At 57.3% G+C, this 18,427-nt stretch overlaps 2 protein-coding genes across 3 annotated transcripts in view; one reads left to right on the top strand and one right to left on the bottom strand.

Moving 5' to 3' along the window:
* Positions 1-7,989, top strand: part of TRPV4 (transient receptor potential cation channel subfamily V member 4) — a 36,372-nt gene extending 28,383 nt beyond the window's left edge. The window contains exons 10-16 of the mRNA XM_036085934.2: positions 416-489; positions 1,204-1,369; positions 1,624-1,690; positions 3,951-4,267; positions 5,305-5,432; positions 6,695-6,816; positions 7,270-7,989. Of these exons, the coding sequence (XP_035941827.1) occupies positions 416-489; positions 1,204-1,369; positions 1,624-1,690; positions 3,951-4,267; positions 5,305-5,432; positions 6,695-6,816; positions 7,270-7,427 (1,032 nt within the window). The 3' untranslated portion in view covers positions 7,428-7,989. The remainder of the gene's footprint in view (positions 1-415; positions 490-1,203; positions 1,370-1,623; positions 1,691-3,950; positions 4,268-5,304; positions 5,433-6,694; positions 6,817-7,269) is intronic.
* Positions 7,990-15,454: 7,465 nt separating this feature from the next.
* Positions 15,455-18,427, bottom strand: part of FAM222A (family with sequence similarity 222 member A) — a 54,899-nt gene continuing 51,926 nt past the window's right edge. For both annotated transcript variants that reach the window (XM_078060868.1, XM_036085929.2), the window contains one exon: positions 15,455-18,140. In XM_078060868.1, coding sequence (XP_077916994.1) covers positions 16,864-18,120 — 1,257 coding nt within the window. In that variant the 5' untranslated portion in view covers positions 18,121-18,140 and the 3' untranslated portion in view covers positions 15,455-16,863. The remainder of the gene's footprint in view (positions 18,141-18,427) is intronic.

Below are 18,427 nucleotides of genomic sequence, written 5' to 3'. Positions count from 1 at the left end.
GGCCCGCAACTGCACCCACCCTGCCCGTCTCCTTCCTCCTTTTATTTCCCCCTTCCACTCCCTTCCTCTGTCACCTCCTCCAGGCCTATACCCTCCTTCTCTGCTTTTTCCTCTTTCCCCAATAGAAAAGAGCCCATCATCTTGGGGTGCCTGGGTGGCTCAGTCCGTTAAGCGTCTGCCTTCGGCTCAGGTCATGATCTCGGGGTCTTGGAGTCTGCTCTCCCTCTGCCCGTCCCCCCTCACCCCGTCATATTCTCTCTCTCTCAAGTAAATAAATAAAATCTTAAAAAAAAAAAAAAAGAGCCCATCATCTTGTCTCTGGACCACACTCTGCCTCCCTCTCTCCCCTTCCCTCCCCTCCCCTCTGCATTCCTGACAGCTCCACCCCTCTCACCTGCCTCCTCCCCTCTTCCAGATCAAAGACTTGTTCATGAAGAAATGCCCAGGAGTGAATTCTCTCTTCATTGATGGCTCCTTCCAGCTACTCTAGTGAGTAGAGGTCCCCTCTAATGAGTCGAGGTCCCCGGGCTGCCAGCTTCTGGGTGAGGAAGGTGGGATTGGGGTTGGGACGTCATCCAGATTTGGGGGCAGGGGTTGGGGGGAGATGACTCTATTAGGAGTGGATTCACCCAGCCCTGATGGCTGTAGCCCAAAGTCAGGACAAGACCAATGTCAAGCAATAGAGTCTTCTGGTTAAAGCAAGATTCTGGTTGCCACAGAGTTATTGCCATATGCACCTTATATAGAAGTAATGTAACCTCTTATCCTGGTGATTGATTGCTAATGTCTGCCAGGAGTGCCATGAGAAGAGTGCTGCGCTTGATTAATGATGTCTGCCTGGGGCACGGGAGCAGTTGCTGCATGTGCACGACATCTTTTCCCTTTTTCTTAGAGAACGATGAAATCCACTTAGCCACAAAATCTCCCCTCAACACCACTTTCTCTAGCAATTCCAAAGGGCATCACTTTGGGATCTTTTAGGGCCTCAGGGCCATTGCACACACATTAGTGGCCAGCTAATTGAACATCATGGTTAATAGAATGCTGGGGCACCCAGTGAATCCACTTTGTTTCTCTTCTGGGGGGTCAAGAAGGCATCGGGATGTCCTGGTCCCCCAGAGGGCTTGGGGGCATGTCTCCTCCTCTGGTGCCTCATTGGCCTCTCTCCTCTCTGGGTCTTCTTGTGGTCTCTGCTGCCTGTAGCTTCATCTACTCCGTGCTAGTGATTGTCTCGGCGGCCCTCTACCTGGCGGGAATTGAAGCCTACCTGGCTGTCATGGTCTTTGCCTTGGTCCTGGGCTGGATGAACGCCCTCTACTTTACCCGCGGGCTGAAGCTGACGGGAACCTATAGCATCATGATCCAGAAGGTATGGGCTGTGGAACCCTCTGGACCATGTGTCCGTGGAGGGAGCCACACACAGGATGTGTGCAGATTATGTGTGTAGGTGGTACCCTCGGCCCTGAGGCCACGGGGCACCGTGGGGGCTGCAGGGAGGGTCTGGACATCGGTGGAGGTGGGAAGGGACAAGGGTGGAGGTGGGAACCCTTGGGATGGAGAAGTCAGGAAAATGAGAAACCATGTGTCTCATGTTTGTCTCCATATTCCCACTGGGGTCTTTAGATCCTCTTCAAAGACCTTTTCCGCTTCCTGCTGGTCTACTTGCTCTTCATGATTGGCTACGCTTCAGGTGAGCTCTGGGGAGCCAGGTGAGCTGGTAGGGGTGGAGCAAGGACCAGAAGGGCAGCCTGCTGCGGGGAGGACAATAACTAGCGTGTGCTAGGTTCTCTCTGCGCGCCAGGCGCTGGGCTGAGTCCTGTTCCATCCCTGCCTCATTAGTCCCCCCGACGGGTCTGCGAGGTCAGTGCCTTTGTTGTCCCCTTTACAGGTAAGAAAACTGAGACTTAGAAAAGTTAAATAAACTGCCCAAGTTCCAAAGCTAGGAAATGGTAAAAATAGCATAGTAGTGATTATTGCAAAAGAAGCCACCCGAACTTAGGGCCTTAAAACAACCACTGTTTATTATTGCTCACAAATCTTTGGGTCAGCTGGGCAGTGGTGCTAACCCGGGCCGGGTTCGGCCCATCTCCATGAGCTCCTGTGTCTGTGGCCGGCCATGGTTTGGCTGCCGGCTGGCCGGTCCAGCGAGGATGGCCTTGGTGGGGGGTGACCTCGCTCTCTTCCCTGTGGCCATCCATCCTCCAGCCAGGTTGGGCGTGTTCCCATGGTGGTCTGAGGGTTCTGAGAATGTATGTGGAAGTGTTCAAGGTCACTGCCCGGCATCCCTTCTGCTTCACTCTGCTGTGAACGCAAGTGACAGGCCGGCCTTGATCAAAGGGTGGGGAAATAGATTCTACCTCTTGACGGAAAGACCCGCAAAGTCACGTTGAAGGGACATGGGTACAGGGAAGGGTGAATCTGAATACTTAATCTACCAGTTCAGGCCAATTCTGTCTGTCTCCAGTGTGCCTTCTCCATAATGTCATGATGCCCAGGGACCTCAGTGGCACAGGCCATGGGGGAAGGGCCAGGGATGGGGATACTGACGGAGCCATTGGGCAGGTCCCCAAGAGGTGGGTGAGCTGCCATCCAATGCCTGGCATCCAAAAGGGAGCGGCTACCTCAGACTTCACCAGGCCACATTCATGTCTGAGGAGGCTGTTCTGGGGATGAGCACTGAATCAGGATCTGATGGTGGTAATAGTTTAACCCAGATGGCTCCGAGGCTCTGCGTGGATTATTTGGGGGGAAGCAGAACGGTAGCCTCGGCTGGGGAGATAGGGACAGGACACAGCTGCCCCCTCCCAGGGTTAGGACTGGGAAGAACTAGACAGAGTGTCAGGGGATCTGCAATGGTCAAGAGTCCAGCCCTAGTGCGGTCCTAATTATAGAAACTGAGGCAGGAGCTTAGGGGTTAAATGAGCAACAGAGTGGTCAGCTTGGTTGCAGGGCTTCTCCTGATAGGGGACACTAGATCCTTTCTCTGAGGCTGACCTAACACAAACATGACACATGGGCCTTTTGTGCCCAGGGCAGACATTGCTAATGGATCACAGAGTGATTTTTCTCATAGGTCCAGATAAGGTCTCAGAATCCTTCTCGACACATGTGTGGGCAGCCGCTACACAACTGAACAGCGATAGCATATGGGTTGAAACGTGCTTGCTGTAATCCCAGGATGAAGGCCCTAGGAGGTTGTATGCCCCGCTGACTGAGGGGCTCAGCCTCCTCATGCTTCCTGCCCTGGACGGTGTAGGGGCCGTTGTTGCTGCTAAACTGTGTTGAGAAGAATCTAGAAGCTTCACCTGGGCTCAGCAGGAAGGGATGTGTGCCAGAATCAGTTTGAGGTGTCTGGAGGGGGGTCAAGGGCCTTAGCAGGCATGGCTCCTAGAACAATCAGGCCTGGCACCGGGTTTCAGCTTGCACCTTTCCTCTGTGAGCTGGTGTGGGCCGGGAAATGGGAGTGTGACCGAGGGCCTTCCCCCCAGGGATGCTGACCTTCCAGGCTCCGAAGACCTCTACCAGCAATAGGCTAGATTAGGGTTTCCCAGCCTTGGCCCCTTTGGCCCTTGGGGCCAGATGATGCTCTGTGGGGGCCGTCCTGTGCATGGCGGGATGTCTGGCAGCGTCCCCTGGGCCTCTCCCCACTAGGTACCAGTAGCGCTGCCTCTCTGGTTGTGACAGCCGAACATGGCCAGATGTCCCCGAGGGGAAACGTGGCCCCTGGCTGAGAACTCCTAGACTAGATCCCGGGACCTTCTTTGTTAGCAAGAGTCTGTGGAAAGAGCCAAGGCTTTGGACGCTTGGTTTGGCTCATACGCCAGGTGACCCTGGGCTGGTGTGCTCCCCTCACCAAGCCTCAGCTGTCCCCTCTGTTGAATGGGAACGCTGCTCTCCACCTGTCAATGCGTGTTGTCACTCAGCAAATGTCACCCCACCCCCTCCCACAGCCCTGGTGTCCCTTCTGAACCCATGTGCCAACATGAAGGTGTGCAGTGAGGACCACACCAACTGCACGGTGCCCACGTACCCCTCGTGCCGCGACAGTGAGACGTTCAGCACGTTCCTCCTGGACCTCTTCAAGCTGACCATCGGCATGGGCGACCTGGAGATGCTGAGCAGCACCAAGTACCCGGTGGTCTTCATCATCCTGCTGGTCACCTACATCATCCTCACCTTCGTGCTGCTCCTCAACATGCTCATCGCCCTCATGGGCGAGACGGTGGGCCAGGTCTCCAAGGAGAGCAAGCACATCTGGAAGCTGCAGGTGACGCCCCGGGACCCCCGCGTCCCCAACCCTGCCGGCCACCGCCCCCTTCCAGAACGGGGAGACCTGGCCCACGGCATGCCCGCCTCGGCCTTCTGTTCAGGGCCAGCTCTGTCTTCTCATTCTGCCTCCGCTTCCCTGTCCGTAAGATGGAGCTTGGGGGCTGCCCAGGCTCCGCTGCCCCTGAGAAGCAAATGTGGCCGTGGGCCTCGTGGGCACAGGGGAGCTGCTGCCTTTGTTTCCCCCAAGTGTTCTATGCAGTTCTAGAAAGCAATGGCCCAGGGGGTCACAGCCCTCTCAGGCCACGTACAGCTCATAAACTGGGGGGCTCACAACAAACAGCGCGAGCACAAGGCCCAGGAATGGAGCAACCACATTTACGGTGCATTTCAAGGAAATGGGGCAGTGAGAAGAAAAAAAAAACCCCAAGGTCATCCTCCCAGTTCTGGGTCTCGGGGGTGGGGGGGGATGTCCGGCTGCTCTTAATCTTTATGCAGACCACTTCCTTCCCCAGGCCTCAGTTTCTCCATGGGGTGTAACTCATAAGAGGCAAAGTGGCAACCTGTGGACTGGGTTTGACCCACAAAGATTCATGTTTTCTGCATTGCCATATTTTTAAAAAAAATTCATGCAAAATTTTAAAATGAAGAGATTTCCCATAAAAATCCAAACTTCAGGCCTTTCTGGAAAGCTGGAAGCCTGGCAGGGTGGCCCACCTCCCTTTCTGGGAGTGCCTGGGGGGATGGGAGGCAGGGGCCTGCTCCCCACAGGGCTTGCACTCCCGGGTGTGCCCCAGTCCCTACCCCTCCCTGGTGCTTCCCAGCACCGACTGGTGACATCGTGCATGTGTCACAGGGCTTCCTGCCTCTGATCCTGCTTCACCCATTTGTGCCCCTGCGTGGGTTTCTGAATGTATAACCCTGCTTCCGGGGCAGTAGGGATGCGCATCATTTCTGCCACGAGGGCAGTAGGTGCCGGGGGGGAGGGGGGGCAGGAGGAGGATCACCAATGGCCTGCCCACCCCTCCCCCGCTACAGTGGGCCACCACCATCCTGGACATCGAGCGCTCCTTCCCCGTGTTCCTGAGGAAGGCCTTCCGCTCTGGCGAGATGGTGACCGTGGGCAAGAGCTCGGACGGCACCCCAGACCGCAGGTGGTGCTTCAGGTGAGGTGGGGGCGGGCGGGGCCGAACCATCCTGAGCCGATCGAGCCTCCTTACCTTTCTACCCATTGCAACTTCCTGAGCCACTGAGGCCCGATGGGCCCGACCGGAGTTCAGTTCTCCCGGGTGATCTCGGACAAGTCAGTTTCCTTCCCAGCCTGGGTCTCTTCCACGGATGACAGCAGCACCCCCCGGGGCCAGCCGCACGGAATCGATGGACTTGGGCCATTACCCAGATGCACAGGGAATGCCCCCTTCTTAGGGGAACCCCGGGGTGAATCCTTTCTTTCAGGGTGAATCATTCTTCATAAAGTGATTGCCGGCATAGAGTACGACCGTCACCCTCACAGGGGCAGGCAAAGCCAGTTCCTCGTCGGTGAAGTGGGGACAATACCAGCACCCACCTCGTAGGCCGGCTGGGCAGTCCTGTTCAGTTGGAACCCGAAGTTCAAATCCTGACTCTCTAAGTGGTCAGCTTTGTGATCTTGTATGAACCGTGCAACAAGCCCGAGTTTCCTCATCTGTCAAAGGGGAACAGTGAATGTACCTTCCTTGCTGGGTCCTGACCTGTAGAAATGGCTCCGAATAGGGAGGTTGGATGAAAATGACAAAAAATAATTCTCCAAGGGGGAAATTAGATTGAGCCCGTTGGGGCCCCAGGGGCTGCCTGCTGCCTTGGCCAGGGCGTCCCATAAAGTGGAGGAGGGAGTGTCAAGAAGCAGGGTGTCCGCTGCAGATGAACAGATAAGCAAAACGCGGTGCACCCCTAGAAAAGATGATTCAGTTGCAAAATGGAGTGAAGTCCTGAGGCTCCAGCACGATGAACCTCGAAGACGTAATGCTGTGTGAAAACAGCCACAGTCAAGGGGCCACGCGGTGTAGGATTCCATTTATATGAAATGTCCCGAATAGGCAAATCTACAGGGACAGAAAGCAGAACACAGGTTACGGGGAGGTGGGGTAGTGAGACTTACAGCTTAATGGGTACAGAATTTCTGTTTGGAGGTGATGGGAAATACTGGGAATAGATAGCAGGGGTGGTGACCCAACACGGCGGGAGAGGGGGATATGTTTAATCCCCTGAATAGTATCCTTAAAAATGGTGAAAGTGGCAAATTGTATGTTACGTGTATTTTACCAGAATTTTTAGGGAACGGAGAGGATGTGCTGAGGGGCTGGAACAGGGAGGCTGCCTGGGGGTGGGGAAGGGATACGGTCGGGGTGGGGGCTCCCCCTGACCCTTCTGCCTGCTGTGGCCCCGCCAGGGTGGACGAGGTGAACTGGTCTCACTGGAACCAGAACTTGGGCATCATTAACGAGGACCCGGGCAAGAGTGAGAACTACCAGTACTATGGTTTCTCGCACACCGTGGGCCGCCTCCGGAGGGGTGAGTGCAAGGGGGTGGGGGGTTAAGTGGGAGAGATCCAGGGGTGCAGAGGGGAAGCCCTGGTCATCCTTGTCCCTGATTTGCTTTGAGCAGTCCTGTCCCCTTTTGGAGACTCACTGTTCACATCCGTAGAATGGGCCAGCCGCTGAGTTGTTGCCTTTGCTGCTCGTGAACGTCTGGGGCACCTCCCTTCCCCTACACTGGGTGCATGAGATGCAGGGACGTGGGCCCTCAGCCCTTCCGACCCGGGCTTGAATTCTGGCTCTTCTACTTACTCCTGTGTGGGTTTGGCGTCTTGACCTCTCTGAGCCCCAGTTTCCGCCTCCGTAAAACGGGGATGAGAATCCTCCCCCTTTAGCTGGCTGTGGAGTGCCCGGTGCACAGGAGCTGCTCAGTACCTGTGTGTGCATTCTCCACCCATCCTCATTCCTCCCTCCGCCGCGCTCTTGACAGATCGCTGGTCCTCAGTGGTGCCGCGCGTGGTGGAACTGAACAAGAACTCGAACCCAGACGAAGTGGTGGTGCCTCTGGACAACATGGGGAACCCCAGCTGCGACGGCCACCAGCAGAGTTACCCCCCCAAGTGGAGGACTGATGATGCTCCCCTCTAGGGGCTGTGGGCTGGGCAGGGTCTCTGGCCTGCCGCCCAAGCCCGTCCCTCCACCTGCCTGTTTCTACTCCACCTGCATTTCAGCGATGCCTCCCTGGGGCGTCCCCCACGTGCTCCTTTGACCTCCAGAGGCGAGGGCCGGGCGCAGATGAAGGGGAGGCCCCAGGACCCTCTGGCCCCCAGGCTCCTGCCCCCAGCTCTGCCTCCCCACCCGGGGCATGAGGCTCCTGACTGCCTGTCTCACTCCCATGGAGTCACATAAGCCAAGGCGAGGGCCTCTCTGCCCACGGGGGCTCAGTGCCCTGCCTCTCCATTATTTATTTGCTCTGTTCTCAGGAAAGTGGTATGATCCTCGACCCCAAAGGGATCTGGCAGAGGCCTCAGGATCCCATTCCAGGTCACCGCCGGCCAACCCCAGCCCCAGCCTGGGCCCTGGGCTGCACACGGCCCCCTGTGCAGCAGCGTGCTGCCTCTGCGTTGGGGTGGGGCCATGCCTTCAGTGTGTTCTGTAAAAGGTCTGGGGTTTGTCGGTGCCCAATAAATGTTCATTCACTGATGGTGAAGATGGTAGGGATGATGATGGGGGGAGTGGTAATGGGCATGGGGATGACAGCAGTGAGACGGGGGAGCTCTGAAATGCTGGTGGGGGGGCAGGGATGAGAATGAGGAGCAGTGGTAGTGACCAAGGTGGTGTTTAGGGTGATGGCTGGAGGCTGGATTCAGGGCAGTGGTGGTGGTGTGAGCCTAAGAGATGTGAGTGAGATTGGAGTGGAGGGAGAAGATGGAGTCAAAGGGAATGGGGGAAGAATAATGTTGGCTGGGTAGGGGAGCAATGCTGGGCAGAGTAATGTTAGTGGCGGGGAGAGAACATAGGTGTAGGGAGAGTCATGTTGGCAGGAAAGAGTAATGTTGGTAGGAGAGAGTAATGTTTGTGGGAAAGAGTAATACTGGTGGGGGAGAGTAATGTTGGCGCACCGGTAATATTGGTGAGGGGAAAGTAATGGTGGAGAAGAGTAATGCTGATGGGGAAGAGTAATTAATATTGGTGTGGGAGAGTAATGTTGGTGGGAAAGAGTAATGGTGGGAAGAGGAGTGTTAGTGGGAAAGAATAGTGGGGGGAGAGTAATGTTGATGGGAGGAGAGTGATGCTGGTGCAGATTAATGTTGGCAGGGGGATAGTAATGCTGGTGGATAGAGTAATGGTGGGAGGAGAGTAATATTGGTGGAAAGAGTAATGGTCGGGAGAGTAATATTGATGGAAAGAGTAATATTGGTGGGAAGAGTAATATTGGTGTGAGAAGAGTAATGGTGGGAAAGAGTAATGTTGGTGAGAATGAGTAATGTTGGGGAGAGTAATGTTGATGGAAAGGGTATTATTGGGGGGAAAGGGTATTATTGGAGGGAGAGAGTATTATTACTCCCCTGCAGGTGGGAATAATGCAGGTGGGAAGAGTAATGTTGGTTGGGAAAACTAATGTTGGTGGGAGGAAAGCAACGCTGGGGCAGATTAATGTTGGTGGGGTGAGTAATGAGGGTGGGTGGAGTCATGGTGGGAGGAGAGTAATATTGGTAGAAAGGGTAATACTGGTGGGGGAGAGTAATGCAGGTGGGCAGAGTATTACTGGCAGGAAGGATTACGTTGGCGTGAGGAGCGTAATGGCGGTGTGTCTTCTCGTGTCTCTTTTTATGAGGGCGGAAACCTTTCCCGAATGACCTCCCCTCTTGTATTATTGGCCAGAATCGTGTCACGTGTCTCATGCTTCAGCCAATCAGCAGGCAGGAAGCTGCAGCGTCCTAAAGCCGAAGGACAAATGGAGAAAGGTAGTTTCTCCTGCCCGGAATCCCTAACGACTGGGCCCGCTGGTGGCTGCTGCAGGCCTTTTCCCAGATGCCCACCCTTCACCTCAACGGCCTTCCGACACCTGCTAATCTGTCGGGACCTCTGCGAGGCAGAGCTGGAGCCGGGGATGGCCTGGCTTCCCCCGGGCCACAGGGACTGGAATGGGGGCACTTCCCGAGCAGACTGGCAACGTCAGTACCTGTGCCCTACCGTGTCAACGGCCCCCTCCCCCACTCTTCGCTCTGCCCGTGACTTTGCAAGAGAGCCTGACGGTGTTCTCCCACTGTGGGCAAAGCACAGTTTTGCATCCCTGGCTTGACTGTGAGATTTGTTTTAATCAATGGCATGTTAAGGGACATGCCTGGGCTAGTCCCTCCCCCCCCAAAGGAGGCTGAGAGCTCCACGGAGCGCAGCAAGCCTGGGTGACATCAGAGGAACCCCAAAGATGCATGAGAAAGAATCGTTCTCCCATGCCAATGAGTTTTTGCAGTGGTTATTTTTTTTTAAGGGCAGGCATAGATTTTGTGGCAATATCTGATGGATGCAGAATATCCGCTACACCCCATGTTTCAGATGAGGAAACCAGGGCTCAGAGAGGTGAAGACTCTTACCCAGGGCACCTGGCTGGGAAGTGGTAGAGGTGGGGTTTGAACGCTTGTACTCTGCCCTCGGAGCCCATTCTGGAGAGAAAACCCTCTGACCCCTGAGGGGTGACAGGTGAAAAGGCCAGGTCGCTCCTCTGCCCTGTAGACCCTCGCTGTCACCTGCCACTTTCGCTGAGCCCCCCGAGATTGTCGGCTCCCATTTAGAACCCTCTCTCTCTTTGAACATACCCCTAACTTTATTCCAACCCGGATTTCTTATTATGTGCGTGTATGTGTATTTAATAATGATAAAGCACTTGTATGTCATATTTGACAGGAGGGCTTTTTTCATCTCAAGTTTAAAGTACTACTGGGAAATAATTAGCGCTACTAGAGTCAAAAACAATGGGACCCCATCAGAAAAGACAGTCTCAGAAACTCTCAGATCTTAATTGAACAATTACCTCTTATGCCTATGAATACTTCATTATTACATGCCCTGTTATTATTAGCTGTTATTATTGTTTTAGATGAATGCTGGGGATTTTTTAAAAATCAAAAGCCATTTTCAACCATACTGTTCATCTCCCCGGAACGCACACTCCTGACATTTCCGAATGTAATAACGTCGTAGCCGGCAGCCTCCACACCTCGCCTGCAAGATGTGTATTCTGATAATTTCGGTGGTTTGGATGGAGCCGTTAAAGACTCTGGGCCTCTGTTCATACTGTTATTAATTGTTGACTCCCTGGCGAAAGCATTGGCATGAGAATCAAGCACCCACTACCTTTTCATTTTTAGGAGCCCAAAGCCATCTTGGGCAATGGGGAGATCTTCGTTCACCCCAGGCTTATGAGATGAAGCAAAAGGAGGGGTGGTGGTGGAGGCAGAGGACAGGATGGAAAGGGCACTGGCCACAGAGACCCAAGCCCAGGGAAGGAGGATGGGCTGGGCATCTTCTCTTCTTGGAGGGAATCACGGAGAGGAGGAAGCAGGTGAACATGGAGTGGTAGGCACTGTGCTCAGTGTTTGGTGCTTGCGTCTCAGGAACCACATGTGGGGCCTGAAGGATGGGTGTTTGAGGCCTCTCCAGAAGCCATGTCCCCTCTTCCTTCTTCACAGCACCTGTTTTGTTCAGAGTTCTCCACTCTGCTCCACAGTCAGGGGCTTCCCTGAGCCAACCACTGTGACTCTATTTCCCTTACTAGGGATTGGTCGAGGAATTGCCATGTGAACCTGTGAGTTCTGACCTATGAGACAAAAGGGGAAGTCTGCTGAAGGAGGGGGGATTCTGGGAAAATAAGAGAAATCTAGGAAGACACTGTCTTTGCTGGGCACTGCCAGGTCTGTGGTGTGATGCCTGGAACTGCAGCAGCCATTTTGTGACCATGAAGGCACTTGGTAGAATGGAAAGATGGAAAGGGGTCTTTGATGATACCATTGAGCTGTTGAATTAACTGACCCTGGGGCCACCCTACCTTAGGGCTTCTTATGATTGTTAGAGATAAAAATTTTTCTTTCTCATTTAAACCAATGAGTCAGGGTTTCCTGATACCTTGCCCAAATCGTGGAGATATAAGAATACATTTTGAACCCTATTTACAGATGGAGAAAGTGAGCCCCAGTGAAGTAAACACACTTGCCTAAGAACACACAGCCTAGATGCAGTGGAGTTAGGATTTCCCCCCTCTGTCTTAGGAGGAGAACCCTTCTAGAGATTTGGCAGGATTTTTTTTACCTAGTGTTTTGGCCTTTCCGAAGCGTGTGCACATCCATTTCTCCACCGTAACAGGCTGTAATGGGTTCTAACAGGTGACGACAGGGGAGGTTAGGTGGAGCTGGGACTGGAACCCAGGTACCCAGATTCCAGTAGAGAGTCTTCTCAGAATCTCTAGGTGCTCAGTGACATCAGAGGGTCCCGCTTGCTATTACCCCCCCACCCCCATCTCATTTGGGGATGCATCCATCTGATCTCACGGATCAGCCTTTGGCCTATGCAGGGTGGGACTGCTGATCCTGGAGATTGGCCACCAGGGGCCGCTGTAGTCACACCCAGAGGCCTCCTCAGAAGAGGAGAGAGGGAACCTGGAACCAGCCAACTTGGCCCGGGAAGAGCCCCTAGCTGAGCTCCCCATTAGGTGCACCCTGAGGCTCTAAGACTCAGGAATTCCCTCACCTCTCAACAAGGAGAGAAGGTGGCCCAGATCTGCCTCTGGAGAGGCTAGAACCTAGTTGCTGTGTGCCCTCAGGCAAGTTGCCTTCCCTCTCTGAACCTCATTTTTGTCATTTTCAAAATCAGGGTACACCCCCCCTTGTCAAATGAGGGCTTCCTTCTCTCTCCTCTAGGGTCTTTTCCCTCCTTCGGGCCTAGCACAACACCGTGAACAAAGACCAATTAGGATGTGGTGGCCCCAGAACTGAGGCCCTATGACTCCAGGTCAGGGTTGGATTCCAGTCCTTGCTCCGCCAAATGGGGAAACTGAGGGCCACACGTCACCAGAGAGAAGAAGGAACTTACTCAGTTTCCCTAATTGCAACACAAGAGGTAAGACTCGGTATTTCCTGAAGTATTTGTTCCTTGGGATGTTAATGGATAGAAACAAAAACTTAGGTGATCAAAAATATTAGGGAAACGCTGGGTTAAAGCTAAAAGGGTACCTTGCCTGCAGGACTTTTCAGAGCCTTTAATATGCTAATATAATTTGTGCGTCTCTAGGGTGGGGGGAGGGGGATACATCTGTTTCTCTAACTCTTTTAACCTGGAAACCCATTTTCCAAGGTGAAAAGCAGCTGGACCAGGTGATGACAGAAATAACACGCCTAACTTTTGGGGCATCTTCTCCCAAGCAGGCTCTGTTCCCTAGGGGACTTGACCACCTGTTTCCTATGTTCAATCCCACGTGGTTGTAATGTGCTTGTGATATCAGTCTGGCTGGGCCCCACCTTCCAGGCCCGCGCAGGGGGCAGGTGGGGCCCACGAGGGCCCTTGAAGGCAGCCCGGGTGGCGCAGGTGCGGTGTGACGTGGGACAGCACGCACGTGGGACCCACGTGGGGGCGGAGTCCTGCCCAGCTGGCAGCCGGAGTGTAGGTTCCAAGCTGAGAAGTTGAAGTCGCTGGCTGTTGCCGGGCAAGTTCAGGGGTTGACCTTGCCTGCCTGCCCTCTCCAGGAGTGGGGAGGTGCTCTAACGGCCGGCGGGTAGGAAAGCAGAGTCAGGAAAGCACAGAGCTACCCCGGAAAGGTGAGTGTCCCCCGCACCGGCCCCTCCGCTCAGATATTTGCCCAAGCTTTCCCGCCCCTCTGATGTCTAAGATGGGGTGATGATCTTCTAGCAGTTGTTAATGACAGGAGGTGTCACCTAGGGGAGGTTATGTGGCAGCCACACGTGGCGACCATGTCGGACAGCTCAGCTCTAAGCGGTGTGAGCCCAAGACGGCTAAAGGGAGAGAAGGAGCTGTGTCCCCACAGGAGACCTAGAGAAAGGCTTGCGGCTCTGCCTGGGGTGGGGGGCAGACAGATGGCAGATTCTCCCCCTCGGCCCCTTCACCCAGCACGAAGTCCTGCCCCCGGGAGCGCGGGACCCCGGGCTGTAGCTCCGCGCTGGAGCCAAATTGGCCATATTTGGGGCTTGGGGCCGGGGGCGGGGGGGTGTTCCTGTGTTTTCTGCCAAGTGCAGCGGCGCCGAGGGCAGGCTCTGAGTCAGGCCCGGCTTCTGTCCCAGCTGCTTCGCCCTTCTCCACCCTCAGCTGACTTTGGGCAAAATGATTGCCCTTCCGGGGGCCTCACTGCCCTCACCTGCGCCGTGGGGACGTGCACCTGTGCCATGTTGAGTGGTCAGGAGGGGACTAGGTACCGTTTAGCACTGAGCCTGGGGACCGGTCTGCCTGCGGTGACCGTGGACCGTTGTAGCATTGATGGCGATGTCGTTGTCACCCGCGCTGTCCCTCCAATGTGGCAGGTAGTCCAAGGTGATTATATACATGGAGGGCAGGGGTGCTGCCCGCTGGAGGGCCTGTTGAGATCAGCCAGCCCTGCTCCCGGGGAGGAGCCCGGCCAAGGCACCGGGAGGCTGGTGCTAGGACAGGGCGAGAGCCCCAGCGGGCCTGTCTGTAGCACGGGCTCCCGCCGTCCTGTGTGTGGACCCGCCGACCCAGCCCACAGAGGGTGAGGTTTTCCCAGAGCGGAGGCGGGTCCGTCCTCAGCCCGCATCTCCAAATGAGGGGGACCTGGCCTAGAGGGTTGCTCCAATCTTGCCTCCTTGTGCTCCCCCGATGCCCCAGTGGGGGTGGGCCTGGCAGTGGGCCCGGGACATGGGGACCTGGGCTACCCGGAGACCACGTTGGTGGGAACAGCTGGGCCACAGGCCACTGCCCAGCCCTAAACCTGGCTCTAGACCCCGCTGCTCTGCCCCTCCCCCAAGTTCCTGCCCCGTGCTGTTATGTCCTCAGATTCCCTGTCTGGCTCAGGGTCACTCCAGGTAGCAAAGCCAGGATGCCCCCCTGCTTCTAGTTCACGCGGGAGGCCGCCTGCCTCCAGGGCCCTCCTGGGCTGCTTCAGCCCCGCGTGAGGGTGGAGGCTGCGGGAGAGATCTGGGGGGTCTGGAGGCGGCCTGAGCCAGGGTGTGGGTCCTGATGCCAGAACCTGGCTCCCTCTTACCGTCCTCGTGGCCGCTCTCAGGTTCTGTGTTCTCATCTGTAAAATGGGGATGATTTTGTCACACATCTGATGGTGCAGGTATGAGGCTGTTTTGGGAGGTCAGAAAAGCGCTTCGTCAGCTGCCGCTTACATACCACTTCTGGTCGCCCCCGGCGGCCTTCTGGGCAGCGCTGACTTGGTCAGCTCATCACCCGGCACAACCCCTGGGCTGCTCCCCAGGGCGTGAGGCGTGCTATGCTTGGTTCATTGACCTAGTTCAGAAGGGCCTGGCACCTGGCACCCAGGTAGGGCTCTGTGCATGGGAGGGGAGGCCTGCAGCAAACTAGGGGCTCTCCAGGTCCCCCCAGGCCAGATGGCAGGCTCCCCTGCCAGGGGATAAGGCAGAGACAGGATGTGAAAAAGAGTCCACGCCGTGGGCTTCAAACCCCAATTTTTCAGACTTGCCGTGTGACCTTAGGCAGGTCACTTCACATCTCCGAGCCTCCGTTTCTTCCTGGAACACTTACTACCTTGCAAGGATGTGGTGAGGCTCCAGGGAGATGTGGTCTATATGAAAAGGCCCAGCACAAATGAAGTGCCTGCTAAATGCCGAGCATCCTAGGTGGTCTCCTGCAGATCCGCCCCCTCCCCGGCACCCAGGCCTGGGGTGGGTGTGTGCTGGGGCTGCCCAGCCACTTTGGCCTGCCTGCAGCCGCACTGCCCCCCACGGAAGCTTGGAGTATGTCAGGCACAGAGAAGCTGGGAAGGAATGTAGTGATGCAGGGGGGACACCATCCCCAGACCACCTCCGCACCATTCAGGGAACGAGCCACGGGGCCCGGGCTTGGTTCTGCCTCAGCCACTCTGCAGACCCATCGCTGGCCGTGACCCAGCGGACACAAACAGGGTACATGACAGCGTCCACCCCTAAAGAGCTGGAGAAGTAAATGACCCACAGAATGCCCAGCGCTGTGGGTGCCAGGAGGCTCCTGGCCCGCTTCCTCAGGGCTCCGCGCCCGGTCAGCAGGGGAGGAGACGGCCCATTTTACTCCTGAGGGAGGGAGGGAAGAAAGAACAAAACAAGAGCTACAGAACAATTCCACAGCTGAAACACCATCTGTGTTTTCCTTCTTTTTTCTTTCTCTTCGTTTTTAAAACAATATAGTGCAGACTGCACTTCTCACAGTAGAATATAATGGTCAATTTTAGTATAAAAAAAAAACATTCTCAGAGATTTGTAAATGCACTTAGTGCTTGAACAGGCCTTGGAGAGATACAGTACCGCTTCCGGAGTGCCAGAGGGGCCAGGGCTCGGGGAATTCGGGCCTTGGGGACATAACGGGGAAGGGGGGATCCCTGCCTGCCTCCCCCCCTGGACCCCTGATGGTGCGCGGCAGGCCTTGGAGGGCAGCTTGCAGGAAGGGAGTTGGATTGGGTCTCCCAACTAAAACCAGTAGGTCGCCTCCTCGCTGGCTCCTAGGGAAACCCCTGAAGAAGGGAGGGTAGGGTCCCTCTGACTGGTGTCTAAGATGGCAGGCCCACTGTTAGCCCCGGTGGTGCCTTTGTGCGAATAGGGAAAATGGCGCCCCTTCCTCAAGATTCGGAAAATTGCCATAATAAATATACAAGTCTAGGATGCAAATGGTGTCTCCTTGGACGAGGTGCCCTTGTGCAGTGCACAGCCTGTACAACTGTGTCCAGCAGCCCTGTAAGATGTGGAGAGAAGGGGGAAGGTGGTAGTACAGGGTTTGGAGAGAGTGGGGATGGGGGTACAATTCTGTGTTGGGAAGGAACGGGAGGAGGGGAAGGAGAACCTAGAGGAGGAGGGAGGAGCAGGGGGGACTGGTAGTCCTTGGAGCCTCTATTAGAGTGGTCTTCACCTGGATTGGCCAGTGGGGGACACTGCAGGCCCTGTGACTTCCTATGCCCCTTCTCTGCTCCTTTTCCAGGAGACCGGGGAGCTCATGGGGGGGTGGGGAGGAGATGTCTGACCCCCGGGGGGCTGCTCTGACCCCACCCTGACTCTAGACTGTCACATTTCCTCCTGTATCCCACCCTGGCCTGAGCTCCTCTCCTGGGAAAGCCAGAAAGAACCATTCCTGTTTTAAGGTGGTTTCTCTCTCCCTGCCTCTGCCAGCTTGGAGGGAGTACGGGGTGGCCGTCTGCGGCTGCCCTGGGCCCTCCCCGTGTCCTAGGGCAGCCGATGGTGGGGGGGGCCTGGGGGAGCCAGGTCGCCCTGCTACTCCCCATCAGGTGGCCGCACGGCAGCAGCCAGCCTGGCTTCCCTGTGGGCCTCCACGGGCACCGCCCACCCTGCTCCGCGGCCTGCCTCCCCGCCCGGCGCCCTGTCCGTCTGTCCGTGCGGCCGCCGCGCAGCCCTTATCTGTAGACCGGCAGGCGGATGTGGGCGTGCTGGTGGTCGAGCAGCCGGGGCACGGCCACTGTCTCATAGCCCTTGCCCAGCATCTGCTCCTTAATGCAGGGCGGCCGGATGTCATTGATGAGATACTCCAGCGACTGCAGGCTGCTGCTCAGCACCGCCGTGTTGCACACGCTCTTGCTGGGCAGGCCCGAGAGGGCCTCCACGGGGGGCCCCGCCAGCTCCCGGGCCGCCCCCGGCCCCAGCTCGGTGACTGCCGCCGCCGCCGGGTTGTAGCAGTCGCTGGTGGGGGTCACCAGCACGCTGTTCCAGGGGGCGGCGAAGTACTGGCCCACGGTGAAGCCGGTGGGCAGCCCCATGCCGCAGGTGAGGGGCGACCCGCCGGCCCGCTCATACACCCGCCCCCCGCACGCCTCAGGGGACTTGCTGGCCACCGTGCCGCCACTGTAGGCCCGCAGCGGCTGGGGTGGCGGTGGGGGCGGCTTCTGCGGCCACAGCAGGTAATCCAGGCCCCCGTCCGCGTACCCTGCAGGCTTGGTGGCCCCAGCCAACGTCAAGGCCGCCGTGCTCCCCTGGCCCAGCTCGGCGCCCTTCCTGCAGTCGGGCAGGCCGGCAGCGGCCGAGTAGGCCATGCCGGGGAAGCCGGGCACGGGGCCGTGCTTGGCCGGGCTGGGGCGGGGACCGGCTACGGCCTGGCAGGCGGCGGGCGCAGCGCCCGGGGCCTGGCACTGCTGGTTGAGCTGGTAGAGGATGCTGTGGATGGAGGGCAGGTTGGAAGGCGGCAGGGGCAGGCCGCGGCCGGGCAGGGGGATGACGGAGGCGGCGGGGGCGGCGGCCGCGGGCAGGCCGGGCGGCGGGGCGGGCGCCTCGGGGGGCTTGGGGTAGGCCAGGGGCCCCAGAGTGCTGGGCGCCGGGTAGGGCGCGATGCCCACCTGCACGGCGGCCGGCGACAGCTTGGTCCGCTTGCCCTCGGCGCTCTTGAGCACGCTTTTGGCGGGCCCGGCGGGGGCGGTGGCGCCCGAGGAGGAGACGGCGGCCTTGACGATGGCCAGCAGGCCCTGGTAGCCGGCGGCGTGCTGCGGGTACGGGCTGTAGCGCTGGCCGCTCGTGTCATAGCCGTTGACGGTGCGGCCGAGGTGCTTGTGCTGCGGCACCCGGATGTTGGTGGGGAAGATCTTGATGGACAGCGGGCTGTTGGCCACCTTCTCGGCGTAGGCGTCCAGCTCGGCCGGGCTCGGGTAGCGGGACGAATGCATGGAGCTGGCCGCCGTCTCGCCTGCGGGGACAGGTCGGAGAGGAAAGCACGGGTGAGCGCCGCCCCCGTGACCCGGGGAGGCCGCAGCCACAGCGCCGCTGCCAGCTGCGGGGGGGGGGGGGGGGGCTCGCTCTGCCTCTCCCTCCGTCGGTGCCCCACCCATCCCCTGGCTCCTCCACTTTGTTCCTTCTACGCTCCGAAGCTCCGGATCTGGTGTCAAGTAGGGGAAGGAAGCCACACGTTTTGTAAGCTGAACTTTCACGGACGGAACGCGCTCCTGTAACAGCCGTGTGCCCGAGCGAAGGGAC

This window comes from Halichoerus grypus, chromosome 13, assembly GCF_964656455.1.
Source record: "Halichoerus grypus chromosome 13, mHalGry1.hap1.1, whole genome shotgun sequence".
Classification (NCBI taxonomy): Eukaryota; Metazoa; Chordata; class Mammalia; order Carnivora; family Phocidae; genus Halichoerus; species Halichoerus grypus.
The sequence above is the reverse complement of the archived record's forward strand: the minus strand, read 5'-3'. Positions and strand labels throughout refer to the sequence as shown.